The sequence below is a fragment of the Esox lucius genome, chromosome 7 (genome assembly GCF_011004845.1).
Source record: "Esox lucius isolate fEsoLuc1 chromosome 7, fEsoLuc1.pri, whole genome shotgun sequence".
NCBI classification, from domain to species: domain Eukaryota; kingdom Metazoa; phylum Chordata; class Actinopteri; order Esociformes; family Esocidae; genus Esox; species Esox lucius.
Genome location: NC_047575.1, coordinates 16,922,852 through 16,950,237, shown reverse-complemented (window position 1 = coordinate 16,950,237; position 27,386 = coordinate 16,922,852). Strand labels below are relative to the sequence as shown.

The window sequence follows — 27,386 nt, the reverse complement described above, 5'->3', positions numbered from 1 at the left end:
ACGAGGCAAAATGAAGCACGTGACAAAGAAGCCCCAATGAGTCAGTGATGTCAGAGAGCTCCCTCTGCCGTGATATGAATGAACCAAGCACACAGATGAGAGCCAGATGACACGCGCGCGCACGCACGCACGCAACCATATGAACAACAAAACATACACACACATTCGCGCACACACCATTCAAAAGGACAAAGGGAGTGTTATCAGATTTATGAGAGATGTTGAAATATTCTTCCTCACGGAGTTCCTTTTTTCAATCTCCTGCTCTCCAAAGAAAACCCACATTCAGTAACATCTAAGCACAGGTCATTGAAATGAAGGAAACCTCAGTAACATCTTGAACAGGCCGATATCAAAGTCATGCACACTTCGCACAACGTTTCATTTTCTAGAGAAGATTTGAGTTCCCCAGAGTTTGTGTTGTAGTCAGTATTCCCACGACGGTGAGCGTGTCTCTGTGTACGTCCACCTCTTACCGGAGTCATGCGGAGAGGGGCGTGCGTACTGCAGCCCCTCATCACGTGGCCCAGAGACTCCGAAAACATGGTCCGAAGCTCTCCTGAGTAGCAGTACACTGCGTCAATCTTGGGCCACCAGTCCAATGGAGACTGGAACAGAGGAAAGGACAGAGGGTTCAGTTAAATGCTAGTGCTGTATAATGGACCAGACTGGCTTTCCCAGTGGTGTTGAGTTCACACAGGCTTATCCTAATGTAAACCGTTCAGCCTACACTCTTGGGTTTTTGGGGTGGAGAGATGGACTTGAACAGTTTTGCCTGGAGGGCAGGAACTGTCTCATCCACCCACCCACACAGGAACAAAAGCAGCCTCTGACTTCTGCTCACAGACAGGAAGTGCTTTGGGTGAGAGAAACCAGTCACACACACACACACCTAATAAAAAGGGTGTTGTATGAAATCTGCCCTTAAGCACTTCCCTTACACACGTGTGCGCACAACACACAATTCCCCACGCATTCATCCAGAATGAGATGGTAGTCCAACAATATTTTTCACATACATCTTTGAGATGACGTACTCAAGACCGTGACTGTCAGCGCTAGCTTTATAGCACAACAAAGAGCAAGTATCCTAATCATTATAAACAAAATGTGTCATGTTTTTTGCCTTTTGTATATTCAGTGTCTTAATGTTTTCATTTCAGGCTTTGATCCTGGATTATAATGGGAGAGACAACAACCAGTAGCTACTAACATAAGCTAACAAACACTGACAGTAGTTCTCTAACAAAAAGCCAATGATACCTAATGTCAGTTTCCAAGTGCTTATACGATGTGAAAATAAAAATGGAAATTGTTTTCAACCATTTTCCTCAACTATCGAATTCTGTAAACATTATTTGATAGTTTTCAGACCTATTTATCAAGAAATGTATATGAAGTTTATGCAAGATGTGACTTTCAAATCACCTATTCACTTTCTGTAAAAGAAAATCTATAATTTGGAGATTTTATATAAATGATCATAGCAAATAATTTGGAAGCGCAATGACATTTTGTGAAATCACATCAATTATTATTGTTATTAAATAGGGTACCTAAAGATGTCATTTTGTAAAATGACGTCAAAAATGTATGTTTTTAAATAGGGTAGGGATGTAATGAGTGTTGTTAATTAACCCATGGAGTCCATTAAATGTGGATCTTTTGTTTGTACAGTAGCCCCTTTCTGTGTTGATTATAAAACACTTCTTTTCCTTTTTTCCCCCACATAACCATCACAATGTCAGAGCAGTTACAGTAGTGTTATGCATTCACAGGGTTTGTATCAGAGCACAAACATTCCTCAAGAAAAGGCTCACTAAACCATTTCCCAAGAAACAAGCACACCACGTAAGTCAAATTAAAGCAGGAAGTCTGGGCCACAAGATGCTGTCGTCTCAGCCTGTGACTCCTACTTGGGTGGTTAGATGAGATTTCAGAAAGTCATTTGGATACACTTTGAATGGTGTTACTGGGTGGGCGGTTCCTATGTTGGCCAATGACAACACACACTTACATTAGTGATGATTCTGTGCAGGGAGTTGACCAGGACAAAATGAAAGGTGGGAGGGGAGGATGATGCCAGGCACACCTGAAGAAAGGAACACAGTCAGATCACGTGACCACCCTTCTAGGAAGCAGTGTGTGGTTCACATCAGATACATGCGTTTCATTGGAACGGTCGACTGAAAAGGTCCAACTGGGTTCCCAACCTTAAAGTGCTGGTTGTTGTGAGGATTGATGCGGAAACAGGAGACAAAGCAGTCAATCATGAGGTCCACATCTGCATTCTGGCTGCCTGCCCCTCTGGAGAAAGGCTTGGCTGGGTTAAAGAGCAGAGCCTGACGGGAGAAGAGAGAAAGGCGGTAGATGACATTGACTAAGACTGGTTATCACTGAGGATTACCAGTTATATATACTGTATAGTATAGATTGATTACTGTCTCATTTCAGACATCCAACATCCAAAACAATTACTGTATATTTCTTTGTAAAAACAAAATAGGTAACACTATTTAATAAACCTCTGGGGGAAAAAAATTAACTTTTAAATGACTTAAATAAAATAAACAGAAATGTAATTTCCTTATGCTGGAAAAGTAAGTACACCTTGGTCTGGTTTAGTCTTCACATCATGCCAAGATGAAAAGACCGACCTGGCTCTCAGAAGAAAGATTACTGATCCCCTGAGTCTGGGAAGGATTACAAAGACATTTCCTAGCAATTCAAAATACAGAATTCCACTGTCCGACGGATAACCTACAACTGGAGAGAAGTCCAGACTACATCCAACAGGTTGTCCAACCAAATTCAGACCAAGAACTGACCGAAAGATGCTCTAAAAACCCCAGGGTAACATCAAAGAATCTACACAGCAAAGAGGAAAAGCTGCAATGCCAGACGCAATGTTGGGCAAAAATAAAACACTGTCTTTGAGCTGAAGATCACGATACACAAAAACAAAACTTTCTAGGGAGTGTACTTACCTTTTCACAAGACTGTAGTTACTACTACTACGTTGTTGTGTGATTATCCAGCCAAGTCACACAGGATCGGTAAGCAACTTTGGATAAGAGCATCTGCTAAATGATTTCAATGCAAATACATTGTGGCTGGTGCTAACCTTGAGGTCAACCACGATGGACTGCACCAGGAGGAAAATAACAGAGTGGTCCTCCCAGTTGATGTAGGTGGAGGCCTTACACAGTTTCACACAGGCGATGGCTGCACTCTCTGTCAGCTGTTTACTGCCCCCGTGCCCGGCCAGCGCCTTCCTCAGGTTCTCCAGGAACAGTTTCTGTTAAGGAGGCGGTAGAACCCTATTAGGCTGTTGCGCGTGAGCACGGCTGAGTAACGTGAGTGGCGGTTGATTAGAGCACTGGCGTGCGTGTTGTGCCTGACCTTGTTGACCTTCGTGTCTTCCACGGTCTCTCTGGAGAGGTCCTGTGTGATGTTGGGACAGAGGATGAGGAGGATGATCTGCAGAGGCCACACGGCTGCCTTCCTCTTGGCACTCTCAGCAAAACTGTCCACCAGGTCGAACAGCCTCTCAGCACAGTCTGGGTAAGACAAGGCAGAGCAACAACAGTCAGTAACACACAGGACACAGGTCTCTAAGTGGATCAGTTGAACTGCAACTGCGTCCTCACCGGCCATGTCTGTCTGTGGCCTTTGGTACAGCATGGTGAACTCATCAGGGTAGTTCTCCACCCAGTTCCAGAAGGCCTGAGGCAGGAGAGAAGAGAGTCACACAACCTGCCTGGGAAGCATTGCCCATACCCACGGCTCACGAAAGCAAGACACAACAACATATTCACTTGCTAAGATGTTTCCACATCCCCCGCTAAACGAACTATCCAGATAATAACATCAGACTCGAACCAGGTGGGATAAATAGGTTTACACTTAAAAAAAAAGAAATAAGTTAACATGTTGACACTTCCTCTCAGCAGAGGCTGACTGCAGCTCAGGACTGGGGGTTCTGGAGTAAACAATAGCTTCCTGATTGAACAGAAGTACATCCAGATGCCTGAATAGCTCCACTGAAAGTCAGCAGAGATTATGGTGCTGAGTTACAGGAGCAGAGAAGAGACACCACCAGGGGGAGACAGTGAAAATATTCACAGACAAGATGGATAAATACAAAGAGATTAAGATATACCAAATAAAGAAAGAAATAAAGGGAGAAAAGAGAATCAATGGAAAGAAAAAGAAAAGACTCACCTTTTCTAAACTGTTAATGACACTTAGCTGGGCAGGCTTCTTAAGGGCTTTGAATTTAAGCACAGTCTCTACAGAAGGAGATGAAAAGCCATAGTGAGTGAGGAACATCCACAACATAAGCAACTGTAGAAAGCAGATGTACATAAATGAAAGGGAGCACGTAAAGAAGTGACTGACAACGGGGGTGCATACCCTGGAGAAGTTTCTTCAGCTTGGCACAATCCACATTAATGTACTGGATGAGTTCAATGTCATGGACATCTACGGTGTCCTCTGAACACACGGTGAGCTCCTGCAACCTGAGGGGGGAAACAGGAAATAGACTTTTAATAACCGCTCTTCTTTCCATCAAAAATATTCCCAGTCCACTGAATCCCATTCATCATCATGAAACAGGAGAAGTAGCATGAAATTATCATCGTACACACTAATCAAAAGGCTCGTCTGACTAATTTGACTACCAGTAAAAAATGTAGTTAAGTCAAATGATAGGAAATTGAATAACGAAATCAAGTGGTTCTCAGAGGAAGACTAATAAAGCTCTGGATGGGAGAGATAAAGGAGCTGATCGAATGGGCTGTTTCTCCTTCGTGTGGTACAAAAACACATGAGGGGGTGTGTTAACATTTATTGTAAGAGAGAATCAATTTTGGTCCTCACAAAAAGAAAAAAACCTGTGTGTGTGTGTGAGAGAGAACACCAAAAATCTTCCTCCCTGTCCAGGCCTAACCTAACCTTCTCAGCCTGGTTTTACCAGTCATTCAAAATGATTTGACAGCACTGCTGGTTTAAAAACGCAGACCATGGCTCACTGACGGAACAAACACGCCAGGAGAGCAGCATCTCCTCCTGCCTTCAACACGCCAGGAGAGCAGCATCTCCTCCTGCCTTCAACACGCGAGGAGAGCAGCATCTCCTCCTGCCTTCAACACGCCAGGAGAGCAGCATCTCCTCCTGCCTTCAACACGCCAGGAGTGCAGCATCTCCTCCTGCCTTCAGCACGCCAGGAGAGCAGCATCACCTCCTGCCTTCAGCACGCCAGGAGAGCAGCATCACCTCCTGCCTTCAACACGCCAGGAGAGCAGCATCACCTCCTGCCTTCAACACGCCAGGAGAGCAGCATCTCCTCCTGCCTTCAACACCCCAGGAGAGCAGCATCTCCTCCTGCCTTCAACACACCAGGAGAGCAGCATCACCTCCTGCCTTCAGCACGCCAGGAGAGCAGCATCACCTCCTGCCTTCAACACGCCAGGAGAGCAGCATCACCTCCTGCCTTCAACACGCCAGGAGAGCAGCATCTCCTCCTGCCTTCAACACACCAGGAGAGCAGCATCTCCTCCTGCCTTCAACACACCAGGAGAGCAGCATCTCCTCCTGCCTTCAACACACCAGGAGAGCAGCATCTCCTCCTGCCTTCAACACACCAGGAGAGCAGCATCTCCTCCTGCCTTCAACACACCAGTGCAAGGAGAATGGAGACAAACCCTGTGCATTCCGGCCTTCAACAAATAATTAATAAACCCTGGTCTTTAATGATTCACCAGATGTTTTCACCGCACTCCAAAGCACTCAGGTCTGACATGCTCGCTCTCACCTAACACAGACAATATAACATTTATTACGGAACAACATGGTCAGTATAAAGTCCAATAACCTTTTTAATAAAGGTTTATACACCTGTCAAGATGTACCTAAACAGGACACATTGATTAAATGCCATAATTTACAGTGCCGTCAGAACATATTCAAACCCCTTAATTTCCCACATTTTGTTGCATAACAAAATGGATTAAAGGAATGTTCCAAAGCTAAATTGTTAGTGTCCCTATTAATCAAAAAAAGAAAATGAGGTAACACTATTTGGATAGTAAATCTGTATATAGTCTACTCAAATGTTACTGATACTAAAGCATCTACAAAACCTAACCAACTTAGGCCTAACGATAACATATTCTAAGCCTAACCCTAAACTTAACTTTAGCAAGCATGTTTTGATAGTTTAGTAACAGTATGAATATCTGTAGAGCAGGGGTGTCCAAACCATTCCATAGATGGCTGTGTGTATGCAGGTTTTTGGTTTTTCCTATAAATTGGTTCCCAGTTCACACCTAAACACCCCGGTGAGGGTAGAAACGAAGCAATTAGTGACCTAATTATCAAGTACGAGGAGAGTGAAAACCTGCAGGCACACGGCCCTCCATGGAATAGTTACAGCACCCCTGCTGTAGAGTATCTACGGATGGTCATTTTGACTACCTTAATAAGTGTAAGCAAAAATGATTTCCTGGATATTGTTATGACTATATGAAAACAGTCTGACTGATGCCCATGTCATCAAAACCACTTGCTATAAAACCTGGAGTTTCATGGCTAATTGGTATATGACATCTTTTTCTAAATAAAGCCTGACCGAATTACAACCTCATTTTCTGACTCTGTGAACATTTCAGCTGAACCGACGGGTGTACACTTTATTGGCATTAATATGAAAAAAACGCTTCTATATCAGTCAAACAATCTCACATGGCAAAACACAGCAACCTTAAGTAGCTTTCCCCCCAAATCAGAGCTGTACTAGCGGACCCTGAACGTCACTGATTAGTCAGCAAAAAAAGATCTAATATATATAAGCTGAGGAAGTTCGACGCAGAGAGCTACAGCTCTAACAACGTCGGTCAATCTGGCTGATAGTCGCTAAACCTGATCCATGTGGAAAACTGTCAGGAAACAAATGGCCGCTGAACAACGCCGGGGTCAGTAAAATGGATGCCAACAGAATATGCAGCAAAAGGTTTTTATTGGTGAGTAAACAGGTGCATGTTATGTTCCCACTTAGAAAAAATACCAGAAATTGATTCAATGATAATTTACTTGTGGACATGATTCAGTACTAATGAGAGGGAAATGAGAGGGGCTTCAAGTGCTATTGAGTTGATTATGGATTATTGCTAAAAGGACGTTATTAAATCCTGTCAATTAAAGAAAAAAACGTGTAACTAGGCCATGAGTAGAGACGCACCCATGTTAACCTCCACTTCTAACTCAGTTCTTCACCGGGCTTTGTCACACCTCGTTTCAAGACTTATCACATGGTGAGTAAGGCTACACATTTGTTTACTACATTTTTCGTAAAATGTATAATATCAGATCAATACGCTTAATACATAATGACACATCTTAACGTTAATCATCAGAAAAGGGGATTCATGCTGGGAAGTGCCAGTTTGATGCGACTCCCCCCCTTACTCGGTCAGACAAAGACACACTTTATGACGCCTGAATGAGACTAGACTTCCTTTCTTCATTCCCCTGCCTTTAGTTCCCCCATTCATCAAGTTGTTGGTGGCTCCATATTCTCTCCTTCAATGAAGCCAAAAGACTGAATTGATGTACACTTAAACAGTAACTGATCCTTTCTGTGCAGCTTGAGGCCTACTAAAGTGACCGTCTCCTGCTCAGAGGGGAGGGCGGTGAAACCTAAATACTCAATTCAGAGGAGGTTGGGCAGAGGTGAGATGCGCAGGGTATTATTGGTTAATGTCACCTGGTGGAGATGCGGCTGAACACGGCGTTGAAGTTGTTGCAGCTGAGGGAGAAAAGGACCCCGGAGGCGGAGCTACGGAGCTCGGCGGCGTGCTGGTGGCCCTCGCGGTACGTGTGGATGAAGTGGCAGATCTCTGGCAGCAGCTGCTTCACCAGCATGGTCTCGTCCAGACGCAGGCAGTCCTTTGGTTGCTGAGGGATGGGGAGACGGGAAGTTACAAGGGAAACCTTTCATTGAAATCCCAATTAACACAGGGAAGAGGCCACTGATAGCTTGGGTTGAAGATGAAAACCCGCCCACACCATTGTCCGTCAGGCTCCTGAACATGCACGCCCTGGACAGATCTGGGTGCCAACACAAGAAAGTGTAGTATGAAAATAAATGCTAAGTCTATCACATCCCCCACACACATCCCACACACACGTTAACTTCTATTCTCAGTGGTGTAATCGGAGCTTACAAGCCCCGGGCCAGTGGGCCATCATTAATTTCAAACCATGGTCCCATTCACAAACCCCTCTCATGAGTGAACATGGATAAAACATTCTAGGCCCGAAAGACAAAGCATAACAACCAGTACAACAGCACATCGCATGGGTCGCAAACTGTCTACGTCCTAGGGTTTCCCCAATATCCTGATATGTAATTTGTGATTAAGGCCCTGCTTCGTCGGAGCAACTCCCAGTGGACTCGACAGTCGATGTTGAGATTCAGTGCCATGCAAAAGTATTCAGACCCCTGACCAATTTAAATACAAATAAAAAATGTGCTTGATACAGCTCCAGAAAAAAATTGAGAGACCACTGCACCTTTTTCTTTCTTTTCCAAAAAAAAGTCGAAAAGTAAGGTTTTGAGTGAGGAACAGAAGGGTTCAATTTGCAGCGGTCTCTTAATTTTAACCACTTCTGTTCCTTACTCAAAATCTTCCTTTTCGACTTTTTTTGGAAAAGAAAGAAAAAGGTGCAGTGGTCTCTCAATTTTTTCCGGAGCTGTATATCCTGATTTTAAATTAACATGTAGGTATATGTGCTACTAAAAGAGGAAGCTCAGTATTAAATACATTTTAGAAAGTAGAAAACCGTGAAAAAGTTATAAAAAAAAAAAAAACACATCTAGAGTCCAAGAACAAGGAGGACATGAAGAACACAGTAACAGCTGTCCTCCATCCGCAACTTCCAAGTAATAAAAAAAAAGTCCGGAATTTCAGGGCAATCCCACTGGAGGCTCAATGCTGAGGAAGCACCTGGAAAAGCAATCTTCAGGAGTGGGCAGTGAGAACATTGTTACTGTGGAGGGACAAGGAACCAGTCTACGAACGTTCCCAGAGGCAGATAGACACAGAAAGGTAGAGAGGCAGAGGGAGAATGAAAGACAGCACAAACCCACATTTAATTTGTGTTGCAAAGAGAAAGGGCACAGGTCCAGTCCAGAGCAAAAGCCACGGTTCCCACTGAGACAAGACACCTCAACCACAGACAGCACAACACATCCTACTATGTTATGCTGACATCCCATTAAAATCTACCAATACACGGTAATGGTAAACCTTCATCCCCCACTAATGATGCACCCCCTGACTGACTCAGCCTAATTTTGTAGATGTCAGGAGCCGTATTCACCAAACATTTTATTATACCACTAGGAGGACTCCTAAACAGCACTAAAAGTTCGTAGCTAAGAGTTTCCTCTTAAAACCTATTCATAAAGCTGCCAAGACCAACTTTTAATAAGAAATGGGGTGAAGTCTTAAGCCTAAAGAAAGGGCGGGGTTGACCATGTTGCTATGGATGATGTTGTGTTCCACGAACAAGCTTACTATGCCAAAAGTGATTGGCTGATAGGGAAGGGCTCTCTATCAGTGAATTCATTGTAGCAATACTGTAGAAGGATATGTCATGATGCCATATTGAAATAAAGATATTCAAATAAAAATGTAGACCAAGTGTCACTGATTAAACATGAAACCAAGAATGATATACTGACTACTCAAGATATGTTCAGCTAATTGTCGGATGCCTTGCAGCTTGTAAAGAAACACGCATTCATAATTTGATGGTGCAATAATCTGTGCAATTATGGGTCCCATCTATAGCAGCAACTACACTGGGTGGTCGAGCTATGGCCACGAAGTTGGCTTTGTTTCTTTGTAGTTGGCGAACATCATGAGGAAACCAAATGATCTGTCACACGATATGGGGTCTGGGGAGGGCACTTATTGTTTAATGTAATGTTCCACTGACAGATATCCATAGTTAATCTGTGCTGCATAGCTGCATTTTCCCTGTGGCCAAGTAGTGTAGAGTTGTCACAACCTTGATGCCCGATGTTATTGGGTTGTTTCTGATTGTTGGTGAAGTGACAGCATCCCTGACTATCTCTATATGATCATAATACCCTCATGATTAGGGCAATACCTTGTTAAAGGCTCAGTATCAATAAATGTTTCTAAAACGTCAACCTGATTACTAGACGGATTGCCGGCAGCAGCCCGTTTAGGATTGTTTGTGACTTGGTCTTAGTGATTCAGTAGTCAAGACTTTTCACAGACTAAAGTTAGAACTAACACGCCCCTTTTTCAGTTACTCCTAAATCAGCAAGTTAGCTTTTAGCCTTATCTTTTAGCCTTAAGATGTTTTGTGAATGCAGCTCCAGATCTCTATAACAAGATGTGTCATTCACTTAAATAAAGTCCAGTGGTGCCTGAGATATTAAATGAGTTGGTGAGAATCAGTTCCCAGAGCATGTATGCCAAATTTCATTGCTCACTCAAACACGCCATGAGGTCGACGTGTGCATGTTCTCAATATTTTTTGCAGTATGTGTGCCCATTTTGTTTCACACGCAAATCAGATAAATTACTGTGTTGAGTGACCTTGGTCCATTGATTCGGCAAATTGCGTTTTGTGAAGATCATTCAAGATCATGGTCATTCAGTACTAGAGGACTAGGGAGATAATCCATCATGTCAGACCTTACGGGTACTAGAGAAAAATATGCCCCACATGAGGAGAGGGCCAGTGTACTTAATTTAATGACTATGGCCAAACTGGGTGAGGGGCATGATATTGCAAATTTGCATTATAAAATACATCAGCCATAACATTATGTTGTGTAGGCCCCTTTTTGCTGCCAAAACATCCCTGAACCGTCGAGGCATGGACTCCACTAGACCTCTGAAGGTGTGCTGTGGTATCTGGCACCAAGACGTTAGCAGCAGATCCTTTAAGTCCTGTAAGTTGCGAGGTGGGGCGTCCATGGATCGGACCGGTTTGTCCAGCACATCCCACAGATGCTCAATTGGAATGAGATTTGGGGAATTTTTGTGTTCCTCAAACCATTCCTGAACCATTTTTGCTTTGTGGCAAGCCACATTATCCTGCAGAAAGTGGCCAATACCATCAGGGAATACCGTTGCCATGAAAGGGTGCACATGGTCTGTAACAATGCTTAGGTAGGTGGTATGTGTCAAAGTAACTTCTACATGAATGGCAGGACCCAAGGTTTCCCAGCAGAACATTGCCCAAGGCATCACACTGCCTCACAGTGCCTATTGCCTCCTTCCCATAGTGCATCCTGGTGCCATGTGTTCTCCAGTTAAGCAACGCACACACACCCGGCCATCCACATGATAAAAAAAGGACCAGGCCAGGCCACGTTCTTCCATTGCTCCGTGGTCCAGTACTGATGCTCAGGGCAGTGGACAGGGGTCAGCATGGGCACTGTGACTGGTCTGCGGCTACTCAGCCCCATTCCCAACAAACTACGATGCATTGTGTGTTCTGACACCTTTATAACAGTACCAGCATTAAAGTTTTCAGCAATTTGCTACAGTAGCTCGTCTGTTGGATCGGACCACACGAGCCAGCCTTCACTCCCCACGTGTATCAATGAGCCTTGGCAGTCCATAACCCTGTTGCTGGTTCACCGCTTTTCCTTCCTTGGACCACTTTTGATAGGTACTGACCCCTGCAGACCGGGAACACCCCACAAGGGCTGCAGTTTTGGAGATGCTCTGACCCAGTCGTTGGGCCATCACAATTTGGCCCTTGTCAAAGTCAGTCAGATCTTTACACTTGCACATTTTTCCTGCTTCTAACACATCAACTTTGAGGACAGAATGTTCACTTGCTGCCTAATATAACCCACCCACTGACAGGTGCCATGATGATGAGATTATGAGTGTTATTCACTTTACCTGTCAGTGGTCATAATGTTATGGCTGATCTGTGGATTTGTATTGGACACAAGTACAAGACAAAATAACTATTAAAACTAGACAATGACGACAAAAGAAAAACAGACCATACCCCTCCCCCCTCTACCTATATGGCCGCAAATTAGTCCACAGGGAGGGAGATGAGCCTTAAGAATGGAACATGTGGCCTACAGTCAGAGGCGTTAAACAAGGACTGCTGTAGCATTAGTTTGAATCCAACCTACTCATCTTTCAGCCATAACGTGCTCCCCTATGTTACATCATTAACCTTTCCAATAAAGCCAAAATGCCAGTATATTGGGAGTAAATAGAGAAAGGCTCCTCACCCCAGCGAGACATTTCTCCAGGGTGTCCAGGATGATGAGCTGAGAGAGATACAGGTTCTTCTCGGCAGCATCCCCAAATATTCGCTAGGGGAGAGAGGGAACATGTTGGTGACACTTCCAGTACTGTACTTTGCCCTGTAAACTTCAAGTGACGCACATGAACTCACACACACACACACTCTTACCATGTTGTTCACATTCTTCAGTATGTTTGTGAGGCCACTGATGACCAGTGAGAACTTGTACTTTGAGATGTTGATGAGGCATTCCCTGTTGTGCTCCGTGCTGACTCTGGTGTGAGTGTTCTGTTGGCCTACTTTGACTGGAAGCTGTAACGGTGGACATGAAGGGTTAACCCAAAAACAGTGTGCATTTCTAGAGTAATTTCAGTAATCATTTTCTAACACAAAATTCAGTAACTTCCCCCAAAATCCAACTTTTTCCAGAAAACCTGTTTCAAATACAAAAACAATCAGTACTAAAATAAGAGTTCTGGATATTCAACAATCAGGATTTCTCTAGTTGTTCAAACAGAAATATAACCCTAACTGTACTATAATGAGACTGGAGGACATAACAGTTATTATAGAATACAGACATACTATTTCTTTCAATGAGAAAGGCCTAACCTATTCAAACTATTCAAAGTAAGTTAGCATTGGTTTGTGAGAAGCGGACCAGCATATCTGTCACATTCATCTCTCTCAGTCAGTCAGTCTGTTCTGCAGTCAGCTACAGACTACAGGAAGTCTCCTGCTGTCTGGACGGGCCTGTCGACCCCAGTGACAACTAGACGACATAGCGTCAGCTGGTCTGTGGCCCCAGGCAGACCCCACTTTTCCTCTGCTCCTTCTTGGCAAATGGCACCAATTCACAACTAAATGTGGCACCTTAACGGCATTAAAAAATGCCAACAAGCACAGCCACACTACTCCCCCACTTAGGTTCGAATCAAGGCGGTCAGACTGTCCATTTGGTGAGAAGGTCCATTCCCTCTCTGAGCATACACGACACACTCCAACACAATGCTCTGCTTTATAGAAACAAAGAGGGTGTAGGTGCGGGACCACTCCCTTTAGGGCCGCCACGCACACTTGAGGAAGCAGGTTCCCTCCAGTTCACTACATTAATTTACTTGAGCTATTAATGGTGATGCCCATGCTAAAAAGGCCCTTTGGCCTCTATCAGGCTTAGGCCAGGGGTCACCACAACAGACCAGAAAGGAGCAGCTGCTTTCCAGTCTTCAAGAACATGTGTATATTGGGATGAAAATTAGAGTCCCGAGATTTGAGCTTCTTCCCTGCAAAACAAACTCTCACACACACACACACACACACACACACACGTTGCCATCCATATTCAGGCCAGCAGACACAGGCCCACTGTTTCAGTGGCACCGTCTGACATTCCTCTAAGGTCAATCCCTTTCCTTATGAGTGCTTTGGCACCAGCAAACAAGGCACTGCACACAAAGAGGAGAGAAACCAAGAGTACATTTTCCTTGACAACGTAATGCCAGAAGACACATAAATGCCTTATACCAAGTTTTTGCTAAGGGCCAACATAGAAAAACTATTCAGGCGAGAACAGAAAGGCCATTAAGAGGCAGGGATTGTTGTGAATCATGGAGATATTTATGAGCTTCCATCCAAGATTCCATCTAAAAGATCCATGGCTCTTCCTCACTTGGCCGAGCTTTCCTTTCCAGGTCAGGGCTTGTAAGTAGCATCAGGGAACAACATAGCCTACTCAATAATGGTGTTAGGAGCTCAAAAACACTACATGCAAGAAAGAGTAGACAAGAAGAAATGATAACCCTTGATGTGCATATAGTAACCCACGAGAAGAGCGTATAGACCTACATGAAGAAAGTAAATGGTCATGTTTAGTTAAGGTGCTTTAATTTAGGTGCTGGGAGATCGGACAACATTATAAATATTACCCCATCGCCATGCAATCACTACTGGCCAATTACAGGTAAAAATATAATAATGGATAATGGTTAATTGCTTTAAATTTGTCTGACCATTTCTCTTATTTTGAGTGTAATTAATTTGCCAAAAAATAGAAACAAAACACAAACAAAGTTGAAGACTTTTTTTTTTCTTTAAAGTTCTCTGTAGATACTGTGATAATATCGTTACCGTGAATTATTTTGGCCACCATAATCGTGTAGTGAAAATCTAATATCGTGACAGCCCTTTTCGACACCAATACCAGTGAAGTTACACAATTTTAGATACCCAATTCCATACCACAGTACAAGGTAAACACAGGCAATAGATTAGAATACGTAGAACACTGATCAGGCTCCCAGTATCAAGTCCAGCACTGACATATAGCCTTAAAATAATAAAAGCACCTGAAGAGTCGAGGAACTGTATGAAATGTCCAGCTCAAACTATATTGCTGTACATAAAAATAGCAACAGTAAATCTGGATGTCTGTCTTTGAGGTGCTTCGCCAAGTTGGCAGTGTTCCCTCCTCAAGTCTCAAAAGTTCAAAGACACCGTTTGCATACTGGGTTTTATTACTCTCTGACCATCCACCTCCAACACAAAGTACTTCCATACACGGGTCCTACTGGTTTTCTTTTCCACGAGTCGAGGCGGAGCTGCAGCTGCACTTGCCGCCATCTTTCACTGTCGGATCCCCGGTACTTTACGTTTCTGTACAAAATCTAGTACTATCCTGTTTTCAGAATTTTGGCATCGACTTGGTACCGAAGTATCGGTTCTCGTGACATCCCTGGCCAGTTGTGTTATACGAATATCGGCTATCTGTATTGGACAATAATTTTGTTATCGGTGCATTCTGACCAAACAACAGAAGACAACATCACAATGTCAAAACCATGTTTTACCATTTTTGCGCTTGTCTCACATTGACCGGGTCAACCACAGTGTCGCCGGACCCCCCTGTCTCAGTGCCACAGTCTTATACTGCTATATTATTGTGCTTGGGGAGTATGGTCAGTTTTCCTTCTCCACTAAGTTCTCCTTCTCCACTATAAATCCTTGTTGATATGAGGAATGCATTTTCTGAATTTTCCCAGTCTCCTCCCGTTTTGAACTTAGGAGGACATGAGGTACTGGTCCACATCTGCAGAGTACCTGGCTTGGGGGACCCGTTGCTGTCCCAGTACAGAGTCCTCCTGGTTGTGCTGCAGATCGAGACGATGCCTGACGATTTCAGCTGCCACTGTGCTGACACCTCCCCCGTGTTGTCCCTGTCCTTGTCCATCTGGTCATACTTCCAACCTGGACTAAGTTTAAATAGACTATAGACTCAGCCCACATGCATTTATTAATTATTGCAATTGTAATCTTAATATGTTTACCTGGCACAGCCAGAAGAGGACTGGTCACCCCTCTGAGCCTGGGTCCTCTCTAGGTTTCTTCCTAGATTTTGGCATTCTCAGGGAGTTTTTCCTAGCCACTGAAATTCAACACTACTGTTGTTTGCTCCTTGGGGTTTAAGGCCAGGTGTTTTGTTAAAGCACTTTGTGACATCTGCTGATGTAAAAAGGGCTTTATAAATACATTTGATTGATTGATTGACTGAACCAGCTCACTAGGTCAGTGCATTAATCAACAAACAGGACCAAATAATCTACCCTTAGGCCATGCCAGTCATGTCCCAAAACATATAGTAAGTGGTAGTTGTACTATTAACCTTATGCAAGAGAAAGTTAAAGACTTTAGAAAGGACTAAGAACAGCAATGGAAATATTTTTCCCCCTCTTGCCTTTCATGATCAACAGTAAAATCCATTAATTGATTGGCTTAATGGAATTTTAGAACATTTATTATTTTGGTGTGAAACCACCTCTTGCAAAACTAAATCTAAAAGTGAGTGAAACTGTAGGACAGCAGCCTTGTGAGAAAAGAAATGTCCCAACTAGTTTGCAGGAATTAAAATAATTCATAAGATGAATTAATGGCTTTTAAAAATGGCTTTTCAAAAATGTATGTATGTTTTTTTTTATATGTAGGACTGTGAATGTCCTGTTTAAGTTATCAAAATCATCCAAAAGTGAAAAAAAATAAGTCCTATTACTGTTTAACTATTCATTTCAAATGTATTATGTATTAGGAGTAGGCTACAGTGCCTTCGGAAATAATTCAGAACCCTTTCTCCATATTTAGTTGTGTTATAGACCATTTATAATGCATGAAACGTACTGAATAACTACTGAGTAACATACTAACAAGGGCGGCTTGGCTATAAACAAACTTTGCACCCACAAGTAGCCCATCAGATTGGTGGGGATAACATTTATTAATATGCAACTCAGTCATGCATCCAAGATTAATGATTTCTCACTTCAAAAACGCAACTTATGCCATAACGTAACTTAACTAAAACAAGCCCTCTAAATTAGCTCTCACTCTCCTGTGCGCACCACTGTAGCCTCTGTTGTATTTCACCTTTCATGATAATGAACCGATACGAAAATATATATGCCCTCCCAGCACAAACTGTATTTTTAATTTAGGCATCAAATAAAAACATGTTTCTTATTATAATATATTGTAGGTCTGACTGTGTATAGTGGGCTGTATGAATGCAATAAAAAAATCTAAAGTCTCATCCTTTGACTAAGATATTAAAATAAAATATTTTGGTGATAAATATACACTGGAAGCTACAACACCATGCACATTTTGTATGAATAATCAAACCCATAATTTCAGTTGGAGAAGATTTACATTATCAATGATTTAAAACATTAATCTCTTACTTAAACAGTAAGTAAGAGTACGGAAACCAAAAAGCCAGGAAAATCTACATAAAAATGATGGAAGTGGGCTTCAAGGGTTCATTTACCCTTTAAAAATATTTTCATAAATCTATACAAAATACCCCATAATGACAAAAAGAAAACATGTTTTTAGGAATGTCTGCCAATTTACTGAAAATGAAAAATGGCTACTTCTCATTTATTTAAGTAGTCAGACCCATTGTCATGTAACTTGAAATTGAGCTCAGATGCATCTTGTGCAGGGGAGAAAACTTACTTTTCAAAAAGTACCAGCCAGGTGAAGTGAAAATAGACTATGTACTCTTGTCAAGCAGGTGGCTCTCTTGTATTTTTAATTATTATTATTATTATTATTATTGTGTGCATTCAAGCACAGTCTGGGGAAAAGTTTAGAGGACAAAAAAGGAGTTATTAATTCACAAGAATATGACATTAATCCACCTGCGGGAAATTCTATTTATTGAACATGACTTAGAAAGGTACATTTTCATGATGCATATTAATTGCACACAACCATTTATCGAACTGTCAAGGTGTTGACTGGCATATTGTAACCAGGCTTTTTTGTGGCATTGGCACAGTAAAGGCTTATTTCTGGCAACTCGACCATCCAGCTCATTTTTGTTCAAGTATCATCGTATTGTGCGCCTTGAAACCACCACACCGTCTTTTTCCAGAGCAGCCTGTCTTTTTCCTGAGTGTAACCTGTGGGTTTTTCTTTGTATCCCTGGCAATTATGGCTGAAATCTTTCTCGGTCTACCTGAACTTGGCTTTGTATCAAGAGATCCCCGAATTTTCCACTTCTTAATGAGTGATTGAACAGTACTGACTGGCATTTGCTAGGCTTTGGATATCTTTTTATATACTTTTCCATCTTTAAAAAGTTCCATTATCTTGTTACGCAGGTCTTTTGACAGTTCTTTTATGCCCCCCATGGCTCAGTAATTAACCTACTAATTTTCAAAACCAATACCAAAATGTCTGCCAGGATATGCAAACTTATGAGCACAACTGTATGTAAATGAAATATTTCAGATTTTTTATTTTCAATAAATTGGAACACAATTCTAAAAACATGATTTTGATTTGTCATTATAGGTTTTGTTTGTTGATTGATGACAAAAAAAATTAATGTAATCAATTATAAATTATATCTGTAACAGAACAAAATGTGGAGAAAATGAAGGGGTCTGGATACTTTCCAAAGGCACTGTATGCAGTATTAGATTTAGAGATATTTCTACTTTTTGCGGCATTTAGCAAATTAACCAATGTGTGTTAAACAACACATTGTGTAATTCCCACCAATATATTCCCTCCTTCCATGTTCCACAAAAAAAAAAGATGATTACATTGTGGACAGGTTGTTCCAACGATGTTTCAATCCATAAATCGTGCTGCCCTATTAGAATGAGATATGTTTACAAGCGATTTGGGGAAAACAATCATATTAGCAATAGTAAATGCAAGTTTTAGATCAGGAAACGGTTTGCCATTTGGACAAAAAGGTTGAACTAAAAAAAAGTATAATTCTGAGAAAATGGTCAATCTGAATTCAGAGGATCACAGATAATTTTTAATATTGCACATTCCGTAATGGATTTTACTAATACTGCAACGCAAAAAAATACTGACAATGAAAAAGAGAAACCAAATGTACATGGAAAACCTTAATGAAAGTTGGCTTTACAGAGTAGATAAACCCAGACGTTTGAAGATGAACCCATGTAAAATGCATAAATTAAGTATGAATTATTATAATATCTTTCTACGTGTTACTTTGCCTGTCCCAGTAGACCATGCAAACAAAACTCCACTTAAAGACTCCTCCTCTTCACAACCAACACTGGGGGAGGGCAGGGATTTGAGAATTTGTTTTTGGATGTTCAGGTAAACCTGTGTGAGGAAACGTCCAAAGTTTGTTTTTTAAAAGCATCAAGACACACAAGTTTTAACTATCACTAAATCTGTCATACTTAACTTTTACTGGCCTTAGATAAGATTGTATTTCCCTTTTGGGTAAAAAAAAAATTCAATCTTGCCTGGAATCCCATTCAAACCTTTTACACTCTGCATTAGCGTTGGATGAATGACTTCCAGTGAAGGTTGGATTATTTGTCAGGATAATAATATCTTATGCTCAGCTCTGGCCCAAAATGTTTGAAGCTTGTGGAAAGGTGATAACGCCTTGGCTATGTCACAGTTGAGGGTTGAGCTACTAATCTCAAGGCTGATTCTGATTAAAAGCAGTCGCAATCCTACCAGAAGCAAACATACAAAATCCTCTTTAATGATTACTAAGTACTATCAATAGGCTTAACATCAAAAAGTGGCTTTATATTACACCTAATCGCCATTAAACCAAGTTTAATGTGCCAAATAAGAGTTTCCAAGTATTCTTGTTTTTAAAGATACACTGGCATACTGTCTGACCAACTCATGTCATGTACTATATAAATACAGTATGTCACAACCTGATATGATGTACATCTGATTAGCCTGCCCCGCATGGACGTTGGAAGTAATCACATCCTCAAAACAAACTTTGCACAGTAACCAATGTAATCAATGTCGTTCACGCCCACTGAGTTACTGGGTAATGGTTTGTTTTATACTGAAGACATAGTTCAGAGCAATATTTTCAATGTGTAAACTAATCATTTAAGCAGTGAATGACAATACGTGAAAAACAGTTACCTTCCACCAACAATGAACAGGCACAAAAAAGTATTGCTCTACATATGCAGATTCGATACCTAGCTTCGACCGCAATTACGGAATTGTCTCCCTACTGAAATATTAACTTGTTGAAACCCGTAGTTGCGAATCGTTCAACAGTCTGAGACGAAACATACACCTAATAAAAGGTACTCAGCAAAAATATGAATAACCCGAACACTTTTTGTTTCGTCTCAGTCTCAGCGTATGGAACCACACTCAACTCCGGGTTTTGACAAGTAAATAATCTGATCATTAGTACCCATACATTTCTGTAGTTGCGGCCGTTTTAATCAGGGTTTTCCAATGCAATGGATCTTAACATTTTATTGTCAATCCGCATAGGAAAATCAACATACAGTGTAAACAAACTGGAATCTGGACAATGCAAAATGAACACAGGTCAGACTCGTTAGCAGTTGGCTAGCTGCTGTACCTATTAGTATTGTAACAACATTAACCTCCTAGTATAAACCAAATAGCCAGTACAATAGCACAGCCTATGGTATTGGCAGGTGTTGATTTTATTGTTAACTAAGCACAAAACGGCGCGTTAGCAACTCGTTGACCGTTTCGGATAAGTAGCTAGCTAACTAGTTCCTCCTTATTGACAGCATGATCAGGCGTGCTCTGTCGACTCCTTTGTTTATATTGAGGGTACGTCCTCGTGCTATTATCCATTTGGGTATTAAGTGGTATAGCAGATGCTAGCGACAGTTTTGCCCATGTGTTATTTCACTGTCTCTGTCGTTGTCTCCAGTACTGTGTGATGATGTAGATTCGGCTCTACAGGAGTGGTGATGTTGTCGAACAGGCAAGCTATAACGTTACGTACTAGCTTGCTAGCTAACAACAGTACAGTCAGTGGCTAACGAGATCCGCACAAAACAAACCAGTCATGACAGTGCAGCTTTCGTCAAATTATCCAGTCACTGAACCCTCGATCTCCTAAATGTTACACGGTAAAGGCAGGGACAATATCTTATGCGATGTGTTATTCTTACCTGCTCGTCGAATCTATTAATTACGGCCTGAACCCATTCCACGGGTTTATGCGCCGCCATGGCCGGGTGCGAGCCGCGATGGGCCACTTTAAATGATCCGTATAAATAATGGTTCCTCTGCAAATTGCAACCCGTTAATCCTCAAATTCTGATGATGACGGGGATCAGTTTATTTTTCTTTCTTTTATCAGACACACCACCATGTCGCCATGACAGTACCGGAAGTTTGAATCCTCCTCAATGAAGTAGGCACTGATGCTGCTTTGACTGAGGAACAGCTAAACGATACTGCGCGTGCGTTGCAAGAATCTTTGCGGCGTCTATTATATGAATAAAGATAGTAGTTATGAATGTAAAAACGGGGTTTGGACCCATGTCGTGTGTTTTTATCAATGGTGTCTATAGATAACAACCCGATGATGTCACACGGGTATAGGATGTTGATACAGAAGAAATAGAGCCGTAAACATTACCATTACAAAAGAAATCCGCGTAACTGTAGCCCAGATGTAGCTATGCATTCCTTAGCTAGTAGTCTAGGTGTCACCTACTGTACTGTGAACACATATATTTCAATAATTCATATGGTGCAGTTATATAAAAACATGTTCCTCCCTGTCTCTTTCCTATCAGGCAATAACTATATTAATGTTAATATTATAAGTAGTAGCCAACAGACTTGCATTTAAGCCTATGAACGGTAGATTGCCCCTTTGAGAAATTTCTTCCCCATTCACCTACATGAAAAATCCATTCTTGCCTACTGGATGCTATTTGTGAATGTGTAGAGTGTGTGGGGAGGGGGACGTAAGAAAAGGGGAGGGAATGGAATACCTTAAATAGCCAATGAGAAACTCAAAAGGCTGTATCCATAGTGACATTGGCCGTATTCGGGAGAATCAAAAGAACTACAGGCGATTGTCGATTGATCTACAAAGCACTTCGGATCATCAAAACAAGTCGTTATATTCAGCTATTTTTTTGGGGCAAAACTCGTAAACTGATCTTTAACAATGGATTACACTGGTTGCGTTCGAGAGGATTAAAACCACAATGTATAATGGGGTTAATTATGACTGACTGATCTAAAGGTAATGATCGAGTAGTTCTCGTTTGTGTTGTGGTGTATTTTAGTGGGATTTCTAACAATTAGCCAGCAACAGCTGATACGGTTGATTGACCTGGGTATAAGCCTAAAATATTTGGCATTAAAATTGAGTTGTGTTATACATACTCCTTACATTTTGTATTATTTTTCTTCATCATTGCACAAAGTCAGACAAATGTTTTGAATCTTCTAGATTAATTCTGACAAACCCTGTATAGCACTTGGTTATTGGACACAGAAATGGTGAAGAACCATTTTTCAAGGGAGGAACACACTAATAAAAAATAGTATCGCAGGTAATTGGTTTCAGTTATGTCGTTGAATATTAACTAATAGTAAGTATTGATTACTCATAACTAACCCAAAGTAAATCAGTGATATAAACAAGGCTAGTTTAGTAATAAGTAAGTTTGAAAACTGGTGTAGGTAAATGTTTCTTCAATGGGCGTGAATGTCAAATAATAAGCTACTTTGACTGTGAGAGAACATCTAAATGAAGAAAATTAATAAACCCTAACCCAGCTATAAAACTAGGCTTCATCTTAGTTCACTTGTTTTCATGTGATGATAGACAAAAAAAAAGTGTTAGAAAGGGCAAAACATACATTAAGTTAGTTATAAATTAGGTATAAAATACAAGAATAAATTGTTAGCTCAAATGAAACCTGTCAAACAATATGATATAGTCATAGGTGTCATTTACACTGGGGACGCTGGGGACATGTCCCCACCACTTTTTGAAATGGCTGATTTGGTCCCCACCACTTTTTGAAAGCATTTGGTTAAAATGTTCTGAAAAATCAAGCAAACCAATAAAAGTTAAAGGTTTATTTGCACAAAAAAAAACATGCAATGCAGTTTAGAGACAGAAGGAAACAATGTACATTGTCCAAAAAAAGTAACTTAAACAAAATAAACTATTACGGATTCTAAAATGACCCAAAAACATGCATGTGCCGATCAGTAACTTGAACAAATTCTTGACACGGTTTCTTCTTGTCCAAGTTATACATTCTCTCTCTGTGAACATGACAAACAGCCACACTGTTGAGTCGGGTTTGTGACATTGAAGAGCGCAGCCAGGTCTTCAGGCGTCTCAAGGCACTGAAGCTTCTCTCTGCTTCAGCAGATGAGGCAGGAACAACGAGCAACAAACACAGAAGTGCCTCAACTTGACTGAAGAGACCACGGACCTCGGGAACCATGTTCCTCATGATTTCTGTCACTTCTGAGCAGGTTTTGTAGGTGTTATTGGCAGTGAACATGGCCAGCTGCACCTTTTGGGACTGGAACTGTAGCTCTGGATACAGGTCAACCACGTCATCAACTTGACCAGAGAGTAGGACTTTCTCCAGCTTGACCAGGTGCTGTAGCCCTTCCTGTTCAAACCGCTTTTTTTAAATTCTAAATATTCACAAACTTGCTTACCATGTCATCAACTATCTGATATTCTGATTCTCAAATACATGTGTGTTTGGACTTTTAAAAACCTTTATAAATAATCTTGATCTATAACGTGAGATGGGTGCCGCAATGTTGTCCTGTCAGTCGGATTTAGAGCACATAATTCATCAGTTTCTCCCGAAGTACATACAAGAAAGTGGCCGGTGAACTGTGAGAAGAATAGAGTAAACTTAATAGTTACTTCCACCTATGTTTGTCTGATATGAATAACACTTCGGCAAATTATATTTGAATAGATTGTTATTGCTGCTTCCACAGCCATCAGTGTGTATTTGACAAACTCCAAATGTATTATTTTACTCGTGCTTATGTGTATTGAAATGTCTGAAACCTAAAATAAACATTATGAGGTTGAAAACACTGCATAGTTGTGATATATGACAGCGCTGAACGAGTCCGACTCTGGCCAGCCCACGTGCGAAAACACAGTTTGAATCTGGCAGTTAAGTGACGTCATTCTAAATACAATGTGGGACCGTACTCTCAGGGGCACAGAAGTCAAAATCCCATATATGCGACCATAACGGTCATTTTTTATGCTGAGTATTTTCGTGTTGTTGACTGGCCTACGCTATGCCCATTTTTGATGTTCCGCGGCGCCGTTTTCAATATTTTTCCCGTCCTGCTGTTTTTTTTCATCTGATCTTGTGTCCCCACCACTTTTCAGCACAAACTGACGCCCCTGGATATAGTGTCACACCATATGAGGTTTCATGCACTTAGCACAATATTGGGGCTTGTGGTAACACGCTAGCATTCTAGCAGCATACCCACTGCAACATGGTAACATGGATTTAAAAGTAATAACAAAAAAAGTAATTTATCTTTAGCATTTTTATGTAAAATGTGTCACACAAAAAGACACTGGGAAAGGGTACTGAAGTGGGAGTGCAAAAAGATTTGATTTACTGAAAAAATGACAAGAGACAACTCACATTATAACCCATCCATGTCCTACTGAGATGTTTTCAGTACTACCTAGTTGTACCGTGGGGTGCTGCTTTTCTCTCTCTTTAAAAGAAAGTAAAGTTTCCATTGATTGTGATTTCTCGGTTTTGTTTTCCTTTCTTTTTTGCCTCACGTTTACGCACTCGCACGTCACAATCAGACAAACTAAATATCAGACTCACAAATAGACATCTGTGTTATCATTCTGTACTTTATTGCATTTATTTCCCATAATTTTATTCACGTTTAAACTTTGTGAAACTTGGGACAGTCACACCTATGAGCTTTTTCATGTTTGGTTGAACAGTTTTGAAAAAGTGATGAATTGCATTAATGTTCAGTATGTTCACATAAAAAGCATGTTCTGAACAATATAAACCGTATTTTGACAAATATACATTTTATTTATTTGTGTTTGACACTCTGAACCACAAAAAGGCCATGTCACGTCAACCACCCAAATGTAAATTCTTAGAACGCTTGTCCTATACAATCGTGGTCCTTTAGGGGTGTTCATACTTGGACCTTCACCTTCAATAAAGCACTTTTATTGAATAAAACAAATGTTTTGCTCAAATAAGCTCAACTAAGGCTTCTCACCTATAATGACTTGTGCAATTTCATCGATTAATGAAAATGATTTTATTTCATTAGACAATGAGTATTTGAGATGCAGCTTTGACCTGAGATTGGGCGAGTTCTAGGGCATCAAAACATCTGCATGCCACTGCCGGGAAGAGGAGACAAGTGGCGTCATGGTTTAAAGTTAGGTATTGTAAGTTTCATAGTCAGGATTCTACACAGTGCCCCACAATGAGCCGGCCCACTTCACGAAAGCTGCAATCAGGACACTTGTGGGTATGGTCGAGATGTGAATGAATGTGCAAACGGAGAGCCTATAGGGTAGAATGGAAAGAGTAGGCTACAGGTTCATTTGGATTTTAGAAGTTGTCTACTTCACGTTAGGAGTGTATCCACAGTCTACCCATGATACAGTACATAGAGGTTTTGATCCTCTTGTAGGTACAGTGGGTATAGAGAAGAATCACCCCCCTTTGCAGCCTGAAATGAAAATGGACAAAAAAAGTATTGTTTTATTCAGCTGTATTTACAACTTATAACATCCAAGTGAAAGATATAATACCAACTTGTCAGAAAAAATCAATTACAAATTAAAAAACAGAATCACTGAGTTGGAAAATGAATCACCACCCTCCTAAAAATTACTTGTAAACCCAACCAGGTAATCACCTTCTCAATAGCACACAAAGCCAATTGACTTTCAACTGTGATCAGCTGTGGTCATTTTGATTAGCTCAGCATGAAACAAGCTTTTCCTGAAGCATTTCAGTCCTTGGTAGTGCAACTGAAGAATACAATCAACTATGGGTGGCAAGGCATTGTCAAAAGATCTCTGGAATAAAGTTGTGGACAGGCACAAGTCAGGAGAAAAAAATTCAAAGGCTTTATCAGTGCCTAGAAACACAGTGAAGTCTATTATTATTTCATCCAAACTGGATGGAAGAGCCAGGAGGAAACTGGTCAGAGAGGCTACCAAGAGGCCTACAGCAACTCTGAAGCAGTTCCAGGAATTCATTACAAAAAGTGGCAACAATATCACTAATTCTCCACAAATGTGACTTGTATGGGGGGTTGCAAGAAAAAAGCCACTCCTCAAGAAAGGCCACATGCAGTCACGACTGAGCTTTGCCAAAACGCACCTTGAAGATTCTAAGGCCACGTGGAAAAAGGTGTTATGGTCAGATGAGACTAAAATGTTATTATTTGGCCTCAATGCCAAACGATATGTCTGGCGAAAATCCAATACAGCTTACCATCCAAATAACACCATTCCTACAGTAAAGCATGGAGGTGGTAATATCATGTTATGGGGTTGTTTCTCTGCAGTAGGGACTGGAGCACTTGTCAGGATAGAAGGAAAAATGGATGGGGCAAAATACTGTCAAATTCTTGAGGAAAATCTGCTGTTCTCTGCCAGAAAGTTGTCAATGGGAAGAAGATTTACCTTCCAACATGAAAATGACTCAAAGCACACAGAAAAACTGACCACGCAGGGGTTGAAGGAGAAAAAGGTGAATGTCCTTGCGTGGCCTAGTCAGAGCCCGGACTTAAACCCCATTGAAAATCTGTGGAATGACTTGAAGACAGCAGTCCACAAACGGTCACCATCAAATTTAATTGAACTTGAGCAGTTCTGCAAAGAAGAGTGGTCAAATATTGCAACGTCTAGATGTGCAAAGTTAGTAGAGACATATCCCAACAGACTAAAGGCTGTAATTAAAGCAAAAGGTGGTTCAACAAAATACTGACACAAGGGGGTGATCCTTTTTCCAACTCAGTGATTATTATTTGTAATTTTTTCTAACATGTTGGTATTTTATCTTTCACTTGGATGTTATATGTTGCACTGAGTAAATACAGCTGAATGAAACATAAACTGTGTCTATCTTCATTTCAGGCTGCAAAGCAAAAATTTGATTTTAAAAGGGGGTGATTCTTTTCTATACCCACTGTATCTCAGCAGGTATAGGCTGTTTCACAGCGGCCCTCACCTTGGGTCTGGGTACAGATGTTAAAAATCCTCCATCTGCTGTTGATGCCCAGCCAAATTGCCCTGTTAATCTTCTTAATTAACATTACTATTTTGTCATTAGCTGAGAATGTTCTTTAATATGTATTTAAGGCATACATTGGTGGAAAATTATCAATCTACAACAAATACCACTTTAAAATATACAGGTGCTGGTCATATAAGTAGAAAATCATCAAAACGTTGATTTATTTCAGTAATTCCATTCACAAATTGAAACTTGTATAATGTATACATCCATTCCACACAGACTGATATTTCGAGTGTTTATTTCTTTTCATTTGATGATTATAACTGACAACTAATGAAAACCCCAAATTCAGTATCTCAGAAAATTTGAATATTACTTAAGACCAATACAAAAAAATTTTTTTTTTGAAATGTTGGCCAACTTTAAAGTATGAACATGAAAAGTATGAGCATGTACAGCACTCAATACTTAGTTGGGGCTCCTTTT

The 27,386-nt window shown here is 41.0% G+C and overlaps 1 protein-coding gene across 2 annotated transcripts in view; it reads right to left on the bottom strand.

Annotated features, from left to right (window-relative positions):
* The window catches only part of nf1b (neurofibromin 1b), a 71,573-nt gene extending 50,281 nt beyond the window's left edge, over nucleotides 1–21,292 (bottom strand). Inside the window, exons 1-12 of one of the 2 annotated variants that reach the window (XM_010901552.5) lie at nucleotides 20,799–21,292; nucleotides 12,496–12,639; nucleotides 12,311–12,394; nucleotides 7,769–7,959; nucleotides 4,417–4,523; nucleotides 4,225–4,292; nucleotides 3,651–3,726; nucleotides 3,403–3,560; nucleotides 3,125–3,298; nucleotides 2,214–2,342; nucleotides 2,018–2,092; nucleotides 477–608 (exon numbers count right to left, since the gene is read on the bottom strand). In XM_010901552.5, coding sequence (XP_010899854.4) covers nucleotides 477–608; nucleotides 2,018–2,092; nucleotides 2,214–2,342; nucleotides 3,125–3,298; nucleotides 3,403–3,560; nucleotides 3,651–3,726; nucleotides 4,225–4,292; nucleotides 4,417–4,523; nucleotides 7,769–7,959; nucleotides 12,311–12,394; nucleotides 12,496–12,639; nucleotides 20,799–20,858 — 1,398 coding nt within the window. In that variant the 5' untranslated portion in view covers nucleotides 20,859–21,292. The remainder of the gene's footprint in view (nucleotides 1–476; nucleotides 609–2,017; nucleotides 2,093–2,213; nucleotides 2,343–3,124; nucleotides 3,299–3,402; nucleotides 3,561–3,650; nucleotides 3,727–4,224; nucleotides 4,293–4,416; nucleotides 4,524–7,768; nucleotides 7,960–12,310; nucleotides 12,395–12,495; nucleotides 12,640–20,798) is intronic. The other variant, XM_029120963.2, reaches the window with a different exon arrangement.
* Nucleotides 21,293–27,386: the final 6,094 nt, after the last annotated feature.